This window comes from Ciona robusta, chromosome 12, assembly GCF_009617815.1.
Source record: "Ciona robusta chromosome 12, ASM961781v2".
Classification (NCBI taxonomy): domain Eukaryota; kingdom Metazoa; phylum Chordata; class Ascidiacea; order Phlebobranchia; family Cionidae; genus Ciona; species Ciona robusta.
This window is the reverse complement of record NC_143246.1, coordinates 3,741,278-3,765,511: the sequence shown is the minus strand read 5'-3', so window position 1 is coordinate 3,765,511 and position 24,234 is coordinate 3,741,278. Positions and strand designations below refer to the sequence as shown.

The 24,234-nt window shown below is 33.8% G+C and overlaps 2 protein-coding genes across 2 annotated transcripts; one reads left to right on the top strand and one right to left on the bottom strand.

The window, feature by feature from the left end:
• Positions 1-128: 128 nt before the first annotated feature.
• LOC149726917 (S-phase kinase-associated protein 1) lies at positions 129-7,825 on the bottom strand. Its single transcript, XM_089889470.1, has 4 exons — positions 7,596-7,825; positions 3,834-3,977; positions 979-1,119; positions 129-472 (listed from the first exon to the last, which is right to left on the bottom strand). The coding sequence occupies exons 1-4, from the start codon at positions 7,761-7,763 to the stop codon at positions 437-439; spliced, it is 489 nt and encodes a 162-aa protein (XP_089745596.1). The 5' UTR covers positions 7,764-7,825; the 3' UTR covers positions 129-436.
• Positions 7,826-7,924: 99 nt separating this feature from the next.
• On the top strand, positions 7,925-24,064 carry LOC149726916 (integrator complex subunit 4-like). The gene is made up of 23 exons (XM_089889419.1): positions 7,925-8,706; positions 8,773-8,900; positions 9,386-9,570; positions 10,065-10,189; positions 10,520-10,684; positions 11,315-11,454; positions 12,081-12,174; positions 12,678-12,776; positions 12,938-13,109; positions 13,812-13,882; positions 14,286-14,375; positions 14,985-15,088; positions 16,055-16,144; positions 17,075-17,190; positions 17,842-17,978; positions 18,916-19,035; positions 20,090-20,230; positions 20,452-20,553; positions 20,911-21,032; positions 21,648-21,891; positions 22,220-22,356; positions 23,150-23,249; positions 23,846-24,064. Exons 1-23 carry the CDS (start codon positions 8,635-8,637, stop codon positions 24,014-24,016), a joined length of 2,925 nt encoding a protein of 974 aa, XP_089745545.1. The 5' UTR covers positions 7,925-8,634; the 3' UTR covers positions 24,017-24,064.
• Positions 24,065-24,234: the final 170 nt, after the last annotated feature.

The window sequence follows — 24,234 nt, the reverse complement described above, 5'->3', positions numbered from 1 at the left end:
ACCGGTAAAAAACACGTGGCTTTTACAAGGCATATGAAACATAGGTGTTATGACGTAGTGACGAATACAGGCTGAGAATAAATATGTTAAATATAGACCATGGAATGTGAGAATGGACTCAATTGCTATATGATATTAAAACAAAAGCTATTGTATTAAGAAACAGGTTGAACGCAACACTAGATAGATATAGAAATACTACATCAGAATCAGGAACAGGCAGACTTTAAAACATGCGGTAATTGTAGGAGATTAAATTGACTTGTCAAAATACACTGTGTTATTTACAAGGTAATTTTTATGTGCACCAGCGCAGAGAAATTGCCGGTACAAGCTTGCAATCGTTTGGGGAACTGCAGGAGCAGGATAAATGTTCACAGTTAACTTATAAAGCAGTCGTATATTTGCTATTTCTATGGGAACACAGTTTAGACAACTATTTCTCCTCACACCACTGGTTTTCCTTTTTCACCTGCATAAGAAACAAACAAAGATTAAACTTTAAAAAATCAAACAGAGGAATATAAAATGTGTGTGAAAAGACATATGCTTAGTTGCAAGGTTTCAGCATCATAAATTACATATTTTATTTTTGTAAGTGCATAAACAAATCTTTGCTACCATAATCGAAGAGACAAATTAAGTTATTATATCAGAATGAAAACTAATATTTGCCCTACAGAGTCACAGGTAAAGTGGAATGCAGAAAGTTTGCTTTAAAGACCAAACCTTTTTTATTCCAAAGACATTCCTTTTACACCTTTTAAAGCTTGAAAATTGGCACAATGAAAAATGCCCCTTCAACCATGCTAAATATGCTTAAAACCATTCGTTTTACTTTTAATTCTATTTTTGAAAGCATTTTTATATTTATTTAAATGGGGCCACGGCCCCGACCTCAGAAATCCATCTTCTGGCTGTGCCACTGGTCATTGGATATTATTAAATAAACAGTTTCTGATAAATTACAACTTTCACCTGAGCTTCTTCATCCTCTGTAAAATCATTTTTAATATTGAAAGTCTTCCGGATCTCATCTGGTGTTTTGCCTTTGATCATATTTGCCACTGTTTTACAAGTAACATCAAGCAGCCCTTTTATATCAAGATAGTTTGCAGCCTGAAATAAAGGTAATATTGTTGCTAAGAAAGCAAAATGAGATAAGTGAATGTTGGTATCTGGTATCTGCATTGTATAGGTTATGTTTTTATGTATAGTTTTCTTTTCAACCAAGAGAAAGGTACTAGTGATTAATTATATTATTGTGGGATAACGAATGATAATTTTTATGAAAATTTATCTGTCTGGTGAATAAAATGAGTATGGTAACAAATTTAAAACCAATACCTACTGTATATAACAAAGCACTGTGCATTTTAATGCCTATCTTTTTACTCATAGTCACCTAGATATAGCTAGTTATTTTCAGTGCTGCGATTCGTTGCCAGGTGTCGCCGAGCGCAACTTTCGACGTCCAAATTGTCGCGAGAAAATTAATCATTCTGACGTCATAATACGTCACATCAGTGGCCGTATTTTCGTTACATATTTTCGTTTACGTATAGCTCTAAACGAATATCGGCGCGCGTCAAAGTAACGATCGTTTGTAGTTGACAAAATTGTGTGAAAATTAACTACAATACGACTGCTTTTTTATATACGTGACAGATTGCGCAAATTGTTATCTATATTATCGTATCTACATGCTGACGAAAAGATCGAAAAATCTCCCGAGCCATACTACAGGAGCGCTAAATCGACAAAGAAAATGCGACAAAATTTACAAACCGGCATAAATTAATTTAAAATATTATTGGGTGTTTTGACACCGGCAAGCAGCCTAGACGAGAAATTTGATAATTCGTGATTGTAAACAATTGGTTTGTGACGAAGCGCCAGGGTTACGGGAAGATTACCCGCTGTTATGACCAAAATAAAAGCTTGAATCTATAGTGGCGAAATAGGTCTGGCCAGTGACCACCAAGCTTTATCTAAACACAAATTGTATTCACATACTTGTTGCGTTCACGTGCGTAGAAAGTATTCATCGTATAAACGAGACAATCCTTTACATAAATACAGACGTGAAAAAGCAAAATTCAACTTGTTTTCAAGCACCTGCAGGCTAAATAATGAACGTGTGAGTCCTAATTATGATGCAAATAATCAACGTGTGAATTGCTATTATGTCGTAATGAATTACCAGGTCAAACAATCGTTATTGTGATGTAATGAATCCACGTGTGAATCCCCACTATTTCGTAACAAACACACTGCTTATGGCTGAGGAAAACATGGTAAATATAAAGCAGCAATACTTCTGGAACAGATTTAAGTTGATTATTACGGACTAGAGCCCTAAATCGTTTAGAATGCGATGCAGCGATAAAAAATCGTCTGTTTAGCAGTAATATTGTTTGTTTAACTGAATTCTCATGCAGTAATACAAAGGGTTAACCAAACTCGCGTTAGCAAAAAATAGTAACAGACTTTCCAGAAATATGCGTATCGTATTATGTTTTAAGTCTGCTTAACCGGTGTTGTAACTATAAGTGATGTAACAAAATATTGTAGCAATATAAACCACACTATACAACGAACGTTTGGTTAGTTAGTTAAAAAGCTCCTGTGGGGCAATAATTGAATACGAAAATCGGTATTATGACGTAAATATTCAACGTGTGAATCCCTACTATGACGTAACAAACATTCTGCTTGTCTGATTAAATCCTGCGTAAATAATGACTTTATTATGCGTAGCATAGATTAATGCTGCTACCGCGGGCGAATGCAAGCGGTGAATTAAAACTTACGGGTTGATTTACGCACATATGATTTAATATGGGCTGATTTAATATCGTATTCCCCCTTGGCAACTTAAAACGAACCTAGAGATACCTGTTGAGTGTGCACTGGTGTGGGTGAACGAAACACCAGAACGACTAAATAAATGAAGGCCGAAGTAGTTGTCCTAAAGAATATTTTACCAAAACAGACAAGGACGTATTTTTTAATCAAAATTTAATGCATCCAAAACAATCTTGGTCAGATTTTCCTGCGAGTAAATTGGCCTTTAATCCAAGATGAAGAGCGTTCTAATGAGAGACGATGATTAAGAATACAAAAAGATAACGACGAATCATTTTATCAAAATGTATACCGCCGAGTTCAGTGATAAATAACCTCAAATTTTAAAGATATATTATTTGCCCTCTAAATCTAATAGTATTACATCCACGCACGTCAGAATTTCCACTTCATATAAAGCGATTTCGTTGCTGACCCAGACTTTGGCGATACCTGGATTTTTTAGCGACGCTGTGTAAAATTTAAGCGACGCTGCGCTAACCGTCGCGACAGACATTTAGTCGCGTAAGAATGGACACCTGCAGTAGATTTTGGCGACACTGGGCACCGTGGCTCGCGCCGAAACTCGGTTTCGCGACGTTGACGTCGCTAAACTTAACAGTTATTGCCGCGACAATAAAATGTAAATAAATTAAATTGGACTAGGTGTCGCGAGCCAGCTCGGCTGTCGCCGAGCATTGCTCGCGAAAAACGGCTCAATCGCAGCTCTGGTTATTTTTAATTATAATAGTGATACTGCAAAGCAAGAAGCGATGTCTTTAATATTCTGTTAAAAAAATAAAGTAAAAGGGTATTTAACACGTTTAGACCTATTTTTTTAACCTAGTGACTTCTTATTCCTGAAATCACAGATTATCCCTAAGACCCAAGGGGCCAAGGATTTGTAAAATAATATAATAAGTCTTTAAACTAAGTATAATGTAGTTTTCATTATCATATAGATAAGCCTATTTGAGTTGCATTACCAAAATCAACTCAAAGAGAGTGCCTTGATCTACTTTAAGAAACTCTTGATCCCACACTGGTATATCATCAGTCCTCTTCTCTTTGTTCTCATCATCTTCAGGTGGAGGAGGATCATCCTTGTGCTGTGTGCACCACTGGATCACCTGTGTCAATTATATCATAAGAAATTATAAAAGTATAATTTGTAAGCAAAGTAGAAACAGCAGTGGCGCACCTTGAAGGGGGTTTAGGAAGACCAGTCACCCATTTTTAGATACCAAAAATGGTAACAATTTTTATAAAATAAATAGCTGTGCTCCCCTCTTTACTTCTGTCTGGGTACGACACTTAGTAGCAGGTTCTCTGAGAAAACCAATATTACTACAATCTAAGTTTTCTTGTTATTTGGGCCAAGACAGTGTTTCAGTTTAGTGGGAAAAATGGGTTGTCAAACTTGTCAGTGATAATATGCGCATGAAACAGCGTATCCAATGCCCATAAGAAATGGCGGCAATAATACCTGATAAAAGGGGAATAACACAAATATGTACCAAACAACATATAAAAAAAGTAAACAATACAAAAACCAAACAAACAATTTCTCCAAAATATGAATACAAGAGTTATGGCCAAAATGCGTTTATTTTATAAAAATTATAAAAACAAATCCTACAATGTGCAATTAAGGTAAAAGTTAATAAATGTTAAAATTGCAAATAAGCTAATTACAAAATTAAAGCATATTAAGAAACAAAGTGTAGCAATAAAAATTAGCTTGTGTCGTCTGTGCATACATAAAAGTAAAAGTACTACAAAGCAATCATCACACATCTGCAATTCAGACCAAGGTGATCCTAGAATACAGATATTCTAGCGGCCATTTTCGATACCTTCTACTGGTACCACTAACCTAAAATTTGGAAACTGTACTAACTAGACCCCAGCGGTACCGATTCTAAAATGAAAAATTCAAAATTCGAAAAAATATTAATTATGAATATTAATATTCGCCATAAAAACATATTTATAGAATTTTCTCCCGATCCAGCTTCGAATATGTTATAGCGCTAAGTGATACCTAAAATATGAAACATTATTTTCTTTAAAAAAGTGCGGGGATAGATGTTAAATATAAAAAAGTATGATCATAACTTGAATCATATAAATATTATATTTTCGATTTTTTTTGCGAAAATATAACTTACGCATACATCTATGTAGGTCACTAGCATGTTATCCCCATCGAAAAAAAAAATAATTTCAACTTTTTTTATAACTGAATATTAATATTCGTCATAAAAACATATTTATAGAATTTTCTCCCGATCCAGCTTCGAATATGTTATAGCGCTACGTAATACCTAAAAAATGAAACATCATTTTCTTCAAAAAAGTGCGGGGAAGGGTTCAGAATACAAACAAGTATGAGGGTCATAACCCGAATCATACTAGTATTAAATTTTAAAATATTTCGGCGAAAATATAACTTACGCATACATCTATGTAGGTCACTCACATGTTATCCCCATCGAAAAAAAAATTAATTTCAACTTTTTTTTATAAATGAATATTAATATTCGTCATAAAAATATATTTATAGAATTTTCTCCCGATCCAGCTTCGAATATGTTATAGCGCTACGTAATACCTAAAAAATGAAACATCATTTTCTTCAAAAAAGTGCGGGGAAGGGTTCAGAATACAAACAAGTATGGTCATAACTTGAATCATATAAATATTAAATTTTCGATTTTTTTCGCGAAAATATAACTTACGCATACATCTATGTAGGTCACTATAGCATATTATCCCCATCGAAAAAATAATTAAATTATTTTTTTTTTAAATTTGAATATTAATATTCGTCATAAAAATATAATTATGGAATTTTCTTCCGATCCAGCTTCGAATATGTTATAGCGTCACGAAATACCTAAAAAACGAAATATCGTTTTCTTCAAAAAAGTGCGGGGATGGATGTTAAATATTGTGGAGAGTATTAATTACTCGAATTTCGTGTTTATATATTTTATTTGCACGAACGCAAAAATAGTACATATTAATCCACATAAATGTTTTTATAACAAAATTATAACAGTAAATATAAGAATATTTATATACCTAGTGAGGCTAAAAGTATCGGCGTTAAATGGCTTTGTATCAATTGCTCTGACTAATTTGTTTACTACCTATGATAACTATGTGTTTTCAGTTATATTCTACAGGAATCCGACGATGATCAACGAACAGACAACGAGGAGATCACTAAATGTTTGGTCACTATTCCTCACTTTTTACTCTTCTATTAATTCTGCATCGTATCAGTTTGCAGAATAGTAGAAGAGTAAAGTGTTTGGATTACAACTGCACAAAACTTCTCTCTGGTGGACCTTGCCAACAACGTTAAAACTCTATAAATGCCAAAGATGAACACATTCGCAAATTAAATAACGGAGGTGCAAAGATTTTCATAAAACGGGCGAAAGCGACCTTGCACCTCTACTTCAGGCGTTTCTATAACAAACAGGTTTATCTTCCTTTCCTTTAGACATTTATTATTGTCTGCGACAATTCGATCGAGCCTATCAATTAATCTTAGAGGCTTCAAGAACAAACAATCTTTTGTATTTATTGAAACAAATAAATTAAAATTCTTGATATATTTCCAGGTACGTAAGTACGGACAGGATAACCGTAAATAACCCGAAATTCGAGTAATTAATACTCTCCACAATATTTAACATCCATCCCCGCACTTTTTTGTAAGTTATATTTTCGCCGAAATATTTTAAAATTTAATACTTGTATGATTCGGGTTATGACCCTCATACTTGTTTGTATTCTGAACCCTTCCCCGCACTTTTTTGAAGAAAATGATGTTTCATTTTTTAGGTATTACGTAGCGCTATAACATATTCGAAGCTGGATCGGGAGAAAATTCTATAAATATATTTTTATGACGAATATTAATATTCAGTTATAAAAAAAAGTTGAAATTAATTTTTTTTCGATGGGGATAACATGTGAGTGACCTACATAGATGTATGCGTAAGTTATATTTTCGCCGAAATATTTTAAAATTTAATACTTGTATGATTCGGGTTATGACCCTCATACTTGTTTGTATTCTGAACCCTTCCCCGCACTTTTTTGAAGAAAATGATGTTTCATTTTTTAGGTATTACGTAGCGCTATAACATATTCGAAGCTGGATCGGGACAAAATTCTATAAATATGTTTTTATGACGAATATTAATATTCAGTTATAAAAAAAAGTTGAAATTAATTTTTTTTTCGATGGGGATAACATGCTAGTGACCTACATAGATGTATGCGTAAGTTATATTTTCGCAAAAAAAATCGAAAATATAATATTTATATGATTCAAGTTATGATCAAACTTTTTTATATTTAACATCTATCCCCGCACTTTTTTAAAGAAAATAATGTTTCATATTTTAGGTATCACTTAGCGCTATAACATATTCGAAGCTGGATCGGGAGAAAATTCTATAAATATGTTTTTATGACGAATATTAATATTCATAATTAATATTTTTTCGAATTTTAAATTTTTCATTTAAGAATCGGTACCGCTGGGGTCTAGTTAGTACAGTGTCCAAATTTTAGGTTAGTGGTACCAGTAGAAGGTATCGAAAATGGCCGCTAGAATATCTGTATTCTAGGATCACCTTGGTGCAATTCAGCATGATATTACTGGTAAAGGATTTAGATATAAACATACAAAGTAAATTAACTACTTTTAAATGAATTGGTTGTACCTTTTTCAGAATAGCAGCATTAACATTGGGTAATGGAACTCCCTCTTCGTCGTCTTCATCCACGCCCAGGTCTTCTAACATTGTCTTTATGGTGATCGACTGTTTGGCAATCTCCACGTCCACTGCGAACGTCTCACCGTCATGACTTTGTAATTTAATGGTTGGCATTTTGTCTATTAACGTAGGTTAGTATATAATATCTAGTAAAATAAATGTAAGGTTAGGTATGAGCGACCAGAAGGTTAATCACAATCCTTCCAACGACATTTCGGTAAAAATAAACAAAAAAGAACGACGACGATTTGAGATAAAACAGATGAGACGAAATCCAACATGGTTAGCAACGATGTAGGGTCAGTTTTTAAGATGCGCCCCTTTTCTCTGCTTTAAATGTTGTAATACAACTACTAGTAAATTATTTATAAGTAATATTCATACTTTTCATTCGTATTTTGTACGTTTGATGGACGTTAAAAACATAACGCGTAAAAATCCGTCACGTGTTTGACTGCAGCAGGGGTGGTCACTGGTCATACGCTTTGTCTCTGTTATAAATTTGGTCATGACATGACAGATTGTGGTGCAATATTACACAAAAAAAATTAAAACTACATTTTTAATGTCCATAGTGTGAACATTGTAGTATTGTACATTACAAATCTACACATTTTTGTATCAAAGTTTAAAACAATTTTAATAATTTTGACATTAGTTTTATATGCAAACTTAATGTATGTACAAGAAATTTTCTATATTTTTAAAATACATTTCCAATTACATACTATGTTAATACTCGTATCAGTCCATCAGTTTATGATACTTAAATGTATAACAGTTTATCGGCTGAAAATTACACTTCTGGGAATGCTAGTAATCAGGCAATAAAGTTAAATTCATAACACGAAGCAAGCGTTATAATTGTTTTACACACTACTACTTTTATTTTTGTTTGAGCAGTAAGAACTGTCACAAGAGTGGTTAACATTAGGTATTAGTGCATTAAATAGCTGGGTCAAAACTTTGTTCTTTAGCTATAAAAATGGCTGTTCATTTGAAGAAAAGAGCTTATGAAGAATTTAGCCATGTAATACAAGAATCACCAAAGCCACAGGTTTTAATATTTATTTACTTTAAACCTACACAGTTTATTTATATATTGTACTTTTGTAATTTTTAGGTAAAACGATTAAAGATCACAAAACTACCAAAAGTTGGTCAAAGTTCATCAAGATTTGAGGATCTCGAGTTACAACTGGATGGACAGAGCTCGGCAAATGTTTTGCAGAAGTTGCTCAAACTTTCCAAGTATGTGTGATTTGAACATAATTTATGACAGGAAAGTTGTGCAAATAGGTAGTTGTCCAACTTGGAAATATAAACACAACCGCTTAACTTCTTTTCTGTAGCGTTCGCTGATGAATGTTATATACATGACAATAAGGGCATAATTTTTGAAAAATTAGCGTCTTTAGAGCATACACCCAAGGTATTACATTTTTTTGTACAATATTATATCCCCAATAAATATGTTACTATGTGCACCTAGTTGATTCACATAGGGTAAGATCATTGATTCACAAGGGCATTCATGCATACCCATGTTAGACGCCTATGTACATGGCATTAATTTATTTTTACAGTTTACCAGTATGTTACACGCAGCAACAGAAGTGCAAAAATCAAAATTATTATCAAAATTGTTGTTAGAAAATATTAATTTTCACCATTGCAAGTTTTTGTTTATCGAAAGAAATCAGCACCTGAGATAACAGCGGTTTATTTTTTATTAGAAAACTTCCAATTCCTGCCGAACACGTCCAGCCATGTTTAGAAATTTTGTTCAATCAGTTTCATGTTGAAACAGACACTGCTGTTCGCACTAAAATAGCTTGGTTGATTGGGAAACTATGTTGTACTTTGGGATTTTATCCGATCAAAGCCATTCAGGATGTATTGGAACTGCTAGATACTGAAGGTATAATATAGTACAATATTTTGTGATTGGTTTGCTCATATAGACCTATCCTTAAAATATAGCAAGAATAGGAAAATGACCATATTGTTTACTTTAAATCTGGGCATTTTCATACACCAGATACACGTAATTCAATTGAATGTAACTTACTTTATCCTTGTGTGGCCGGAAAACGACAGTCGTTATAACACGGGTTTAACACCTCGTGCCAGCTTACGAGTTACATGTATGTTACTTTGTGGGTGATTATTTTTTGGGGGATTTTTTTATGTAAGGCTGATAATTTGGACAATCTGCATATCAAGGTGCATTTTATTTAGGAAAAAACAAAATTTTAGGTAGACTGTTTAAAAACATTGCTTTTAAAATTAAATGGTATATATATATATACATTAAAAAATGTTTTCAATGACAAATTTTTAAAATATATACCCGATTTTAGAAGTTTTAGCTTTCTTTGTTTAACATGTTGCTTTTTAATTACAATATTTCAGTATCTGGTAAAGTTCTGACACAACTATGGACGACTGTGTTGAAAATTGCAACTCGTCTGTCAGAGGAGACTAATTTACAGATTGTGGACATGGCTTGTGTGGGGTTGAGGGATTACCATCAAGAGGTATGTCATGGTATAAGCAATATAAGCAATATTTTTTATTATTAAGTACATACACTCATAGAAAATTCAATAATAAAAGTGTGTAATGTGACCACGAGAAAAGTAATTATGTGACCGTAATAAAAGTAAAAGTAATAAAAGTAATGTAAGGATTTAATAATAAAAGTCTGACCACTGGGTTGTAGCAATTGCCGCTAAGTGTTTTGCGTAAGGACACACTTTCGCCCTCAATTAAAGCAGCGACGAGCCTTGAACCCAGTACTTCTAAGTTTGATGCTGGCGTGCTAACCAAGTCACAGCGCTGGGTATTTATAACATTTCTGTTTCTAGGTAAGATGTGCGTGTCTTAAAGTTATTGGGAGCCTTGCATCAAACAAACAAATCACCAAACCTTCTGCTGAGAAAAAATGGGACCAAGTGAACATCCACACGCTTGTTGCTGATTATTTTGGAGATCCAGAACCGAGAGTAAGAAGTAGCTCTCTTGCAGCTCTGGTGAGAAGTCTAATTTTATCAACAAAAAAAGATTTTTATATTGTGGTGTGTATTTGGTTTATGCTGAAATTATTGCGGGCAGTTTGATCATTTTGCATAAAAGTACATCTGGGAATTATGCAATAATCTCTACGGGTAATATTTATAACCAAGTATTGATTAGTGGCAATCATAGCTTATATAACCCCTGTTTCAGAGAGCAAAATGTGTGTAAAACTATAGTTTGCTGTTTACACTTACAGTATTATTGTGATAACCACGTTATTACACACAGATACAGGTCTGTTTGCAAATGGTTATACAATAAAAAAGGCAATATATATTCATTGCCTTAGGCTCGTAGCACACTTGGTTAGTGCGCCTGCCTCTAAACCCAAAGGGTTCAAGGCTCATCGCTGCTACCATTTTTAGTGTGTTTGTTCCCAGGCAAGCCACTTAAAGTCAATTGCTTCAACCAAGTGGTCACTAATAAGTTGTCTAAACTGTGAATTGTCAGCCATACAATATAAAACAAAAAAACTCAGAGGCTGGCACGAGGTGTATGAAACAGAACACCCGTATTATGATGACTATTTTTTTAAATTTATTCGAGGATAAAGCAAGTTACATTCTTTCCTTCATTCACAACAGATTGAAATGCACCAGCGTGGACAGCAGTTGGAGATGCCGGTATATGAACAAGCATGTTCTGCCTTACATGATGATTATGAAAGGGTTAGATTTCTTGCTGTGGAACTTGTGTGGATTATGAGTCACATTTACCCAGAAAAGTAAATATATTTTATTATTTATATATAATATATTCAGTGGTGCACTCAGACGGAAATAAAGGGGGGGGGATAATTTCGCGGACATGTAATGTAGGTCGTTTAATGGGAGGGCGAGTTTGTGGCCATGTAACGTCAACAGATTCCATGCCTGCCAAAACACACGTAACCTCCCGCACGCACACACTCGCACATACACTCAGGCAGACGAGTGCACGAGCCGATGCCGCTTCAACGAATTCTCGAATTTTACACTGGGACGCTTGTTAACCATTTATTGATATCAAAAAGGGGGGGGGACTGGTCCCCCTAATCCTCCCCCTGGGTCGCCACTGAATATATTTATAATATAGCAACAGCCTTCTATAATATTATACACCTGTTTCGATTGTTATTACCCTGGTGAAGTGGATCTAAATAGAAGTTAAAATTGTCAATTATCAAAAAAAATTGCCAGAAAACCTCTATCTGGCTTATCTAATACATGTCTGTTCGTATATATATACTTTTTGCTCAATTATTGGAAACATATTTATTAAAATTTCGCATGAAATTTTGGTTAAGTTTATTTAACATTTGGCAAATTTTCATAAACACTTCATTATCTTACATTTTGTTGTTATTAACAGCATGGTTAAAGCTCCTTATTCTGATGAGAAACTCCGTTTGGTGGACGATGCATTCGCTTACATCTGTAATATGTTCAATGACAGTTCTTATAAGGTTTCTATGTGTTATCATATTAAAGTTCTTACTCATTTCTAACATAAAGCTTGAATATGGTTGGTCAAATTAGTAGTCAAACATAAAAAGAAAACCACCTAGCACCTACTATGCAATATACTTAGCACCTTGCAAACAGTATGAAACCATCACACTAGGAAATGTAGGGATACACAATGTTCACGTATGCGCATAGTTTACAATTTTTACAGATTTTTTTCCAACATTAATATTTGGCCTTTTTTTGCGATCGAGTCTGCTTCCAATTGTCGATAAAAATACACGCGCTTTTTTTTCTGAAATCTAAGCTATGATACGTATACAAAAGCAATATTTTGGCTGTTTTAAAAAGTGTACGCTGAAAGAAATTTATGTTGTGTATCCCTGTACCACACATATAGTTTGCAATAGGACACCCATGCTATAACCCTTGAGTTGCCTCACCACACAGATATAGATAAGTGATGTAATAATTTAAAGTTTTTATCATTCTTTTCCATCAGGTAAGAGCAGAAGCAGCTCGTCTACTTGGTTCTATGCATCTCGTGAGCGATTCATTTCTGTTTCAAACTCTCGACAAAAAACTGATGTCAGATTTGCGGGTAAGGGACATCAGTTTTATATTATATTAATTAAAACTATTATTTTATTTTCCGGTAAAAATTCTTTTAAAACTTTAGTTTTAAAACTTATATTTTTCCACCTATTCTTAATTAAGTTTTATTTAGCATACAAAATCACAATGATATAATTTTTTTTCAAGAGGAAAAAATCTTTGAATGAGCAAGCAAAAGAAGGTTTTGTTGAAGAGTTTTCTTCCGGAGCAAAATGGGCGGATGACGCTCCAATCAAAGATCACAATCCGGACTCAAATATGCTGATGAGCAGTGGAGCTTGTGGAGCGTTTGTTCATGGTCTGGAAGATGAAATGATGGGTATGATGTCATTATGTGATTAATATATAAGTGATGTTTAGTAGAACAGGGGAAAATGGGACACCATTAGCACATAATTTACAAATATCCTGATCGTGTTTTAAACAATTAACAACGGTCTAAGGGAGTTGTAAGGATGCGGTTTTATAATTCTTTAAATGTTCGTTGTTTACTACCAAATGGGACATATAATGGAATAAAAAGGTGTCCCGTCTTCCCTCACCCTACTATATGATGTTGTTATGTGATTATTATAAATGTATCAGTATATATTAATTTAAATAAGAGACTGACGGTGCCATTTGGTCAAAATATTTTTTTTTATACAATTGGTTGGACCTAAATTTTGTCTGTAAGTTTTTGTAGCACCAGATCCTTACTTTGTAATTATATTAACGTAACTGATGTCTTACAGTGCATGAACGTGCTATTCCGTTTTTTAAACAACTATCACAACCTGATTACAAGCAATAATATTTACTGTGTTGAATAATGCCTATTGAGTAGTTATATTGCTATTCAGTAGATTTCTTTTTGAAACTAGTTTAAATGAAAATACTTACTAAGACCACAACACATTTTTCCCCAATGTTGAAATATGTATTCTTTCAAATTTTTGTGTTTCAACACATAATAGTTGTTTACCAAATATTACAGTCAGTTGATCATTGTTACAAAAATTAAATCATTTTTTTTGATCAGAGGTTAGAAGTGCAGCAGTTGATTCACTCACAGAGCTCGCATCTCAAAGAAGCAGTTCTTCATTTGCGCAGGTAAAAAAAATGTTTTTTTTGCAATCTTTTTGTAGGTTACACTTTTTGCAACCTTTTTATAAGTTACATTTTTTTTAATTTATAAATTTATGTAAAATAATATATATTACAAAGTTGATTGTAGAATTAATCAACTGCAACTTGCTGTTAGATTACTGCATGTCTGGTTTAAAAACTTTATTGTTTTAACTATTTTTTATATATATAATATATTAATTTTTGTTTTTATAGAGATTCAGATCTGTCACATTTTTATTCAATTTTGTCTTGATCTTGGTTTTAGTCTTTAAAAAAATAAGTAAACCTGTTTGAGTTATTACATGTGATATTTAAATACTACATTATTAGTGAACTGTTTTTTATTAACCCCCCACCCCTAACCATATCACCAACGCTTGTTTAGGCTGCATTGGATTTCCTGGTGGATTGCTTGAATGACGAGATTGAAGCTGTGAGACTTAACGCTGTCAACTCCCTGCACAAAATAGTGGAGGTTCACATTTTCCATATTTATTGTTAAGGATTATAAACTGCTAGATCTGGGTGTTTGAGTATTGCCTAGAATAGTTTTTTTTTTAAATGTAAGCATTTTAAAAATGACTTGTAATAAATTCCGCGAAACTGACCCTGATATGATGTACATATAGTTGAACGATTCTAGTATAGTGAAATACAGTAATGACCTGATTACAAAGATCATTTTAAAAATGTTTTTTTTTATTATTTTTCATTATGTTTGCATTTGTTTAATTATTAAGTAACACATAATTTGTTCTTACTTACATATTCTATCTACTGTCTACTATTTTAGTTGAAATCATGGTGTAATGCATTTGTTATTATGAATTAATACATGAGGTATTCATATTTACACAGTGTATCTACTGTCTACTATTCCAGTCATTACTATTCTGTTGTACATAATGCATTATTGTGCACAATATATTTTGATATCATGCATATTATTTCCAATGCCAGTTATTATTTATGCTTTTAAATATAAATTATAACGCTTCTCAATTAATGATTTTAAATTATTAAAGCTAAATTTACCCTTCATGTAAATCTGGTTTATTTAAATTTTTTAATAATTTTTCCACAGCACGTTACACTGCTTGAGGATCAACTAGACAACGTACACTCAGCCATGGAAGATGCTTGTAAAGACATCAGAGAAGGAATTCATCAATTACTTAGCAGTTGCAGGTGGTTTAATATTTTTATTGAATTGCATAACATATGTACGTGTTATGTACGCAGAAATAACACATGTATGTATTATGTATGCAAAATGGACGCGTATAAAACGTAACTTGCTCGATAAAATCTGACCCTGACTGACATAAATAATGACCCACATAATAGGAAGATAGAAGATTGGTTTCAAACTACAATAATACGACTGCTTTACTATTTTTTAAGAGGAGGGGTTCTAGTTTTACAAAAAGACAACAATTTTTTTTTTTTAAACAATATTTAAAAGAAGGAGGTGAGATCTGGACCTCCGTGACCCCCTTCCTTGTATATGACATTGTATGTATGTAACTTTTTATCCTCGCGCGGTCGGAAAATGACTGTCTTTAAACAGGAGTGTTTGTTTAATACACCTTGTTTCCACTTACGAGTTACCAAGTATGTTACTTTGTGGGTAATTATTTTTTTGGGAGATTTTTGAATTTTATTTGTTACCAGCTGTGCTACGGCGCTGGACATAATTTTTATTTATCTCCTCGAAAGCGAAGATCATGTTATTAAAAGTCATAATCAACAGCAAAACAACAGTTGTTAAAACACTCTATGGTTAAAAAGTGTCAAAAACAGTGTCAACTAAAATTTTTATAGGAGTTTTAGTAGAAGTTGTGTGGCACAGAATATTGTACTGAGTATTCATATATCCTTGGGTGGCTGGATCATTCAGCTTGTTTTTGTTGGCTTTAACACCTCATGTTGCATTTAGGAGTTGGAGTTATAAAACGTGTAACTTTGTGAATGATTGCTGTTTTATGTGTAAGGCTGACAACTCATAAGTGACTGTTAGGTTAAAAAAACTTTTATTAAGTATCTGTGTTTTGCCCATGATCACAGATACCCACAAATCCACAATGCTAACAACATCAAACCTGGTATTCTTTAAGATTAAACACTTAATTTTTCCAAAACTCTTTTATCCAGATTGATGTCGAAAGCTTGTTTGTACGATACAGTGATGATGTTGCTTAAAAACTTATCAAAATATCCTCAAGACAGAAGATCAATTTGGAGGTATGATGAATGTAACTTACTTTATCCTCGCGTGACCAGAAAACGACAGTCATCATAACACAGGTGTTCTGTTTCAAACACCTAGTGCCAGCTTACAAATTACTAAGTATGTTACTTTGTGGGTAATTATTTTTTAGGATTTTTTTTTATGTATTGCTGATAATTTGCGCAACCCATTAGTGACCACTGGGTTGGAGCAATTGCCGTCAAGTGTCTTGCCCAAGGACACATACACCCACAATGGTAGCGGCAATGAGCCTTGAAACAAATACCTCTGGGTTAGAGGCAGACAAGCTAACCAACTGTGCTACAGCGCAGATAGTTACTTTATGCCATAAGTAGAATAAGTCGTAAACCTATTTCAAGTTTACTGTAAAGTTTATTTATTACAATAAACTAATAAAAGACTGTAGTCACGGCGAAAGAACGTTAAGTGAAGGTAACATACAAAACGCTTTACACAACAATTGTAAACATACTGAAAGTGATTGCAACATCATTGCGCAATATACCACGTGGCATTGAATAGTAAAAGTGCTGATTGCTTGCCTCTAACCAGGAGGTAATGAATTCAAGACTCTTCGCTGCTACAATTGTGGGCGTATGTGTCCTTGGGCAAAGTTGCTCCAGTGGTCACTAATGGGTTGTTCAAACTATCAACCATACATGAAAAAAATCAACAAAAAAAAGAAAAATAATCACTAACAAAATAACATACATGGTAACTCAAAAGCTGGCATGAGGTGTATGAACATCCATGTTATAATGATTGTCGTTTTCCGGTCTCGTGAGGATGAAGAAAGTTACATTCATTCATTCAATGCTAACGTAACGGTAACGAAATGGGGCAATGTACAAAATTTGTTTAATCATTTTGTCGACATGCATGTCATTTTAATGTTTATTGTAAATTGTCACTTAAATTCCCAGGACCCAGCAGCATGTGGGGAAACGACACAGTGAACTTGTTTATCTTCTCGTACCACAGTTGTTGTCTTGCCATCCTTTCTTTGCAACATCTGAGCCCGAGATGGATGACCCAAGTTGTATCTTTTACAATTTCCCAAAAGTTGTTTTGGGATAAAATCCTAAATGTGGTCCGAATTTCACGTTCTTGGCAAATAGCATGCCTTGACCCCCATAAAATAGGACAGAACTCTCATGTTTACATCATTTTTAAGTTTTTTGTACCATGTGTTAAAACAACATAAACCTAAATTATTTCTCTAGTTAGTAATAGTTATGAAGGTAGCAATGATATTTTAACAAAAAGACAGGGAATACCAGAATAACTTAAACCCTTAAGTCCGGTTTATATAATTTACCACAAAATGTACACCCCCCCAAAAAATGCTGCTACACCCCCAAAACAGAGGACGTATATTGTCTGTGACATTTTAAGACCTATGAAATATTATTGCAATTTAAAAAGAAGTGTGAATAATTAACCTGCTGTGTGGGCAGGCATGAGGTGTATGAAATAAGGTATTGTCCAAAATGACTGACAACGTCCGACCTTGAGAGGATAAATAAGAACAAAATAGTTTATTAATTACTAGTTTTCACTTCCAAGCTTTTATATAGTGTGGGATGTCTAATGATTTAAGAGCCATTTAATAAGATACGTGGTTTTGAAAAAGCCAATATTTTGCATTTTTTTAAAATATCTATTTGCGTTTCTTAACTTTGCTTGACAGACATTGCCATTTTAATCTTGGTTTTCAACGCTGCTGAGTCATGCCCTTCTATGACTCAGCTGTTTCCGGAGCATGTCGTTCGTCATTATCAATATCTGAGGGATAGCATACCCGATCTTGTGCCACAGAATATCAAGGTTTGGTAAAATTCAGCGCTTAAATTTTTAAATTAATTTATTTCCAACTATTCCTAATAACTTGTGATAAATTCCGCGAATCTGACTGTGATCTGGTGCTCATAAAGTTGGACGATTCGTGTTAAGTTGCTAACATTGTGGGCGTATGTGTCCTTGGGCAAGACACTTAACGGCAATTGCTCCAACCCAGTGGTCACTAATGGGTTGTGCAAATTATCAGCCATACATAAAGAAATAAAAAATCCCCCAAAAAATAATTACCCACGAAGTAACATACATGGTAACTCGTAAGCTGGCACAAGGTGTTAAACCCATGTGATAACGACTGTCGTTTTCCGGCCACGCGAGAATAAAGTAAGTTACATTCATTCAAGTGAAATACAGTGAAGATATGTTGCTATGAAACGAAACAAACAAAAAATAAGTTTGTCCAATTGTTGTATTAGAGAAATATATTTTGCCTAAATGGCATCGTCAGTCTCATATTCAAATAGACAACAACTAACTGTTTTGTTGACACCACTGCACAGTAATTAAGCCAAAAAAGTGGGGTTTTACAACTGTTGCCAATGGCACACTTTTTGACCCTATTACGCCTAAAAACTTTACACTTTTATTAAAGCCTGGCACTATGAGAAATACCAAATTCCTGTGCTGTGGTAAACAGAATACTAGTTTGTAAGTTAAAAATATTATTGAATTAAAATCTATTTTTCTCGCAAAAATTGGGTTTGGGTTTTGGGTTTCATTCCTAAACTCCGCTTGACTTTGCACGGCAGAATTTTGTCAAAGTATTTCGTCAAAATAAAGAATGTAAGATTTCAATTCAATCCATACTTTATAAATAAACCATGAATCCATGATCCAATATTTGTTTTTTTAATTTTTTGCCTAAAGCTTAACGTTTCATTTAAATTAAAAAAAAAATGATTTTCAGCTCACTAGTTTCACAGCTGGTGCAGATTCATGCCACGTGGCAATACCTTCTACATCGAAAACTTCTCGATGTCCGGCTAACTTTATCTCACGTACTATGGACAGAGTCAAAAACCTGCAGGTGAAAACAACTATCTAATTCTTATTATTTTAGCATTTGTATATTTGTTAGGTGCCATGTTAACTACCAAGTTACATATGTGGTAACTCATAAGCCAGCATGATGTGTATAAATTAAACACCCGTGTTATAACAACTGCGGTCGTCCTGCTGTACAAGGATAAATAAGTTACATACGCAGTAACATAAGCGGGCACAATGTGTATGAAATAGATCACTCATGTTATTTCAACTCTCACTGCCCTGCCCCGTAAGGACAAATAAGTTACATTCATTTATTCATATTGTTAATTTATATCTGTAACAACTAGGGTTTTTTTTTCAAAGTAAAATTTGGGAACTTAATTAAACTCTATATTAAAGATTGCTTATTTTTATTATCCTTTGTGCACAAATTCATCTCCTCAAACACAAATACAAGTGCTATTATGCTGCTTATAAAAGGCTTGCCCGTTAAAGCCCTAAAGATCAACTGTGCAATGGCTAAGGAACTTTATCATAAAGTATAACTAATAGTAGATGACTACATGTTATATTCTAAGACCCATAAATTTGCTCAAAGAAAATAAATTGGTTATAATAGGACTTCTCTGTAACCAATACATAAATTGTTATTTTTAATATAATCTGAATCTGTATAATGAAATAAATGTAACTTACATCATCCTCGCGTGGCCGGAAAACAGTTGTTACAGTTGTTATAACCACATGTGTTTATACACCTTATGCCAGCTTACAAGTTATCATGTATGTTACTTTGTGGGTGATTGTTTTTTAGATTTTTTTATTTATGGTTAATAACTTGGACAACCCATTAGTGACCACTGGGCTGGAGCAATTGCCGTTAAGCGTCTTGTCCAAAGACACATACACCCACAATGGTAGCAGTGACAGCCTTGAACCCATTACCTCTGGGTTAAAGGCAGACTCGCTAACCACCTTGCCACGGCGCTTGTTTAAATCTGTTTAATAAAATTCTTTATTTGTTTCATGGGTTATAATTACCGGCACGCGGTCTGGTAGTTTTTGTTTATATTCAAACTTCACTATATCAGGTATACGAACCTTCAGAACAACGTAAGTTACTCGATTGCACGATTCGTGATCTTCGTCACGCAGCGGATGTTGCTCCTTCCCTCGCGTCCACCGCTCAGTGCTCGGCAGATTATCTACAAGCTCAACTTCTCCTCTCAAAAGTGATCAACATAGTTACGAGTTTTTTCATTGATTCTTAAACAAATGTTTTTATCCTTGGCTGGTTAATTGCCAAGTGTAATGGCTTTTTATTTTTTTTATTTAAATGTTGGTTCGTTGCCAACTTCGATAAGAAGTGGTCACTGGATTGAAACATCGTCCCTGGTTGTAAGAACACACATGTCCACATTGTTGCAGAAATAACAGTTTACATAATAAACAGGCTGTAGATACGAGAAGTTGGACAGGTTCAAGTCACATATGCGCTCAACATACAGCATTCGCTAAACCTGCAGCAAATCAAATCATTCAACTCACTAAAGAAGTAAGTAATTTAACTAACAATATAGACAATTTAGACAACCATTTAGTGGCCACTGGGTTGGAGCAATTGCCGTTAATTGTCTTGCCCAAGGACACATACGCCCACAATCATAGCAGCGACGAGCCTTAATCCATTACCTCTGGGTTACTTTTTGGACTTTATCATTCCTTTTCCATTTTGGATGTTGTGACTCATTTAGTCCAATTACCATGTAACTTAAAAAAGTGTATCTGTTTAGGTGCCTGTTTAGACCACCCTTTAATTACCACTTGGTTAGAGCATTTTAGTTATTTCTTATGCCTGCTTATTTTTAACACAAATTCATATTTTTAACTTATAATGAGTATTTTCTTTTAGCTTGAGCATCTTTACCTAGGCTTAAGCACGAATGAAATAGCTTTGGTTCTCCAACTGCGACTAAAGGCACAAGCTTTGCTGTTTGTATTGGAAATGCAAGAAGCCACTTTGAGTAGAAAAAAGTAATTTTCTTTGTTATATATTACGATTTTTTCATAGGATATTGTCTATGTACCATGGTAGGCCTATCGGTTATTAGGCTTTCAAATTCAACTGAAAATATGCTGATTATAAACATTATAAGTGCATTTTTACAGATAAATCATTATAAAAACTATGCCCGTGGCCTTATTTGTATGAATACACCACATGTGCCTTGGGTTATTCAAATTTTGTACAGTAAAAAAAATTGTGAAAATTTTCACCTATTTTCAAATAGTGTCATATGAAAAAAATAAAAACAGTTCCAGGTTTCCTGTCAAACCTAGCTAGGACTTTACCCATATAAATTATGTTATGCATATATTAATATCTACATACATACAGTTTAACAGAGGCATCCTAAAGAAATCGCTAAAAGCTGTTTTAATTAAAAAAATTTAAAATTAAACCCTAAAAGTTACAGCTAAACCTCTTCAATGTTAAATAAATGGTGGTATATCAACATACATTTGCTCCAAGTTTACTCATATGTTAATAAACAAAAATTCCAAATATTTTTATATGTTGATCAAATTATTTTTGTTTTTTAAATTTTTAAAAGATAAAATATTTTTATAACCTTTGTTTTCACACAGCAAATCACAATCCAGTGGTGAAAAACCATTGAAACCAAGCAAGCTGTGTGAAGAATTCTTCCATAGAGTCCAGGAACTCAAATCAATCCTCGAGAAGAGTGACATTGCTCCGGACTCATTCAGCCGGACTCTTTTTAACGAACTTCTTAAGCTTTCTGCGTCGAGAAAACCTTCTCTTGTCGTGAAACTCCTGCAACCACTCTTGTCCCATTACAGTGCTTCAGAAGTAGATTTGAATAACAAGGTAATATTTTGGTGTCTTGGTAAATAAAAAATAATGAAAACAATTTTTTTTTTGATTTTATTACAGTTTCTTCTCCTATCTGTACAATTGTCAGGTTTTTACTTCTTAAGGCATTTATCCAAAAATGCATGGAAAAATTCCATGTGTTATTTAAAAAATGTGATTTTTGATTAAAATTAATTAAAAATGTGATTTTTTGATAAGATACTTAAAAATGTAATTTTTGATAAAAATTAGTTCAAAATGTGAATTTTTGATAAAAATTAGTTCAAAATGTGAATTTTTGAAAAACAGTATTTTTCTACTCTGTATCACCCCCTTTCCTCAGGTCCAGAAGTCACGAGTCATCATACATGAGCCACAACCCAACCCTGATTCACCTGTGGTCATTAGTGCTGGGTTGGTGGCTGCACTTAATGTTGATGCGGTTGCTGAAAATCTAACTAACCCGCTCCATGAAATAAGGTTGGTTGGTATAATTTGTAGTTTACTAGTTGTGTGAGCAGTGGCGCAGCCAGAAAAAAATAAGGGGGGAGTTTTAATCAAAAAATTTTTCAAAAAACACTTATTTTTTTATTTAAAAAAAAATGTTTTTTTTGGTTTAAAAGGGGAGGGTCACGACTCCGGAACCCCCCTGGCTGCGTCACTGTGTGTGAGTGTGGGGTAAGATGGGACACCTTTAGCACATAATATCCAAATATCCTGATCTTGTTTTAAAGTTTAAACAATTAACAACGGTCTATGAGAGTCGTGAGGTTACAGTTTTATAATTCTTTAAATGTTCTTTGTTTGCTATCAACTGGGAGGGGAAAATAGGATGAAAACTGTCCCATCTTCCCCACTCGACTATATGTGATAAGTTTGTTTTAGTTTGTTATAATTTTTGGGTTTATCCTTTTATTTGTTTTGGGGGTCAAATTTTCTACTGTGTCTGGTTATTCCAATTGGAAATATTCCATTCTGTTAGCATAGTTGTAATTAATTGGTGCTTCTGGTTAAAGGCTAAAAGTTTGCGTGCATGCATTGTAATCAGAGAACGCAAGGTTCAGAGCTGGGTGCTGCTACTGTTGTGGCAGGTGTCCTTGGGCAAGACGCTTACTGACAAAATGCATACTCCTGAGTGGTTAAAGAATTATAACTAACCACAAAGTTGCAGTGGTTGCAAATGGGTAATCAAAATAATATCTCAAGGCATTATTTATGTCATTAGAAACTGAGTAGTTGTATTAAACTTTTAAAATAGAATTTTGTTTCCTAGAATCCAAGTAATATATCCTGACTCCACGTCTCAGTTGTTCAATCTTTCACCACAAGATGTGAGACAAAGCACTCCATTTAAACATAAAATATCTACAAAGGTAAGACTAGTGTTGGATGCTCTCTTGAAGTGGCGCAGCCAAAAGGGGGGGGGACTCAGGGGGCTCGGTCGCCCTTTAAAAAATTTATAAACAAAAAAATTAAAAAAAAAAAATTTTTTGTACCTCCTTTATTTTTATCTGGCTTCACTGCTCTCATGTATGATACTTCATATTAAACATCAATGATTTTTTCTGGCGTTGTGGCTTGGTTGTTAGACTGCTTGTGCTTGCCAAGTAACCAAGTGTTGTGTCCATGTCTATGAGCGAAACAGTTACCAGACCTTTCTCCAGCCAGGGAACATTAATGGTTGCCTAAATTGTTTGTTATACAATAAAAACAGAATCAGCAATAAATACAATCGCTCACAAAGTTACTGATGAGTGATGAGCATGTAGCATGGGGTCCATTAAACAGAATGTTATGAATTCTAAAGCTGGCCTGCCATGCAAGGATAAATAAGTGGCAAGCCGTTATAATAACAAAAATATGGCACCATCTATAAAATGGTTGAGTTAGAAAATCCATTAACAAGGAGAATTCTACTGTAACTTGTTCATAAAACAAAACAATAACTTCTACTCATTTTCCTACCCAGATATATTTAAGCCATGAGCAGTGGAGTGAGGCGTGCGTCGTGAAATTACTTTTCGTTAAAATCGTTCGTGCACCGTTGGATGTCAAACATAACACAACGACATCAGAAACCCTTCCGTTATCGAAGGCAGTTGAAGTCACTTTTCATCCAAAACCAGCTTCAAGAGCTTAATCTAATGCGTTTTTATGGTGGTGTCAATAAAAGTTTAATCTATTTGTTTTCTCTGAAATCATTTATTTTATATTTTGAAAGCCAGTTTTTAGGTATGAGCTTCCGAATTTTTGGTTTGATAAGACTATGCAGTTCCGGAAAAAAAAATTCTGTACAGAGTACATTTCTCATGTATATTGTATGTTCGCCACAGAAGTTTGGGGTATGTGACAGACATT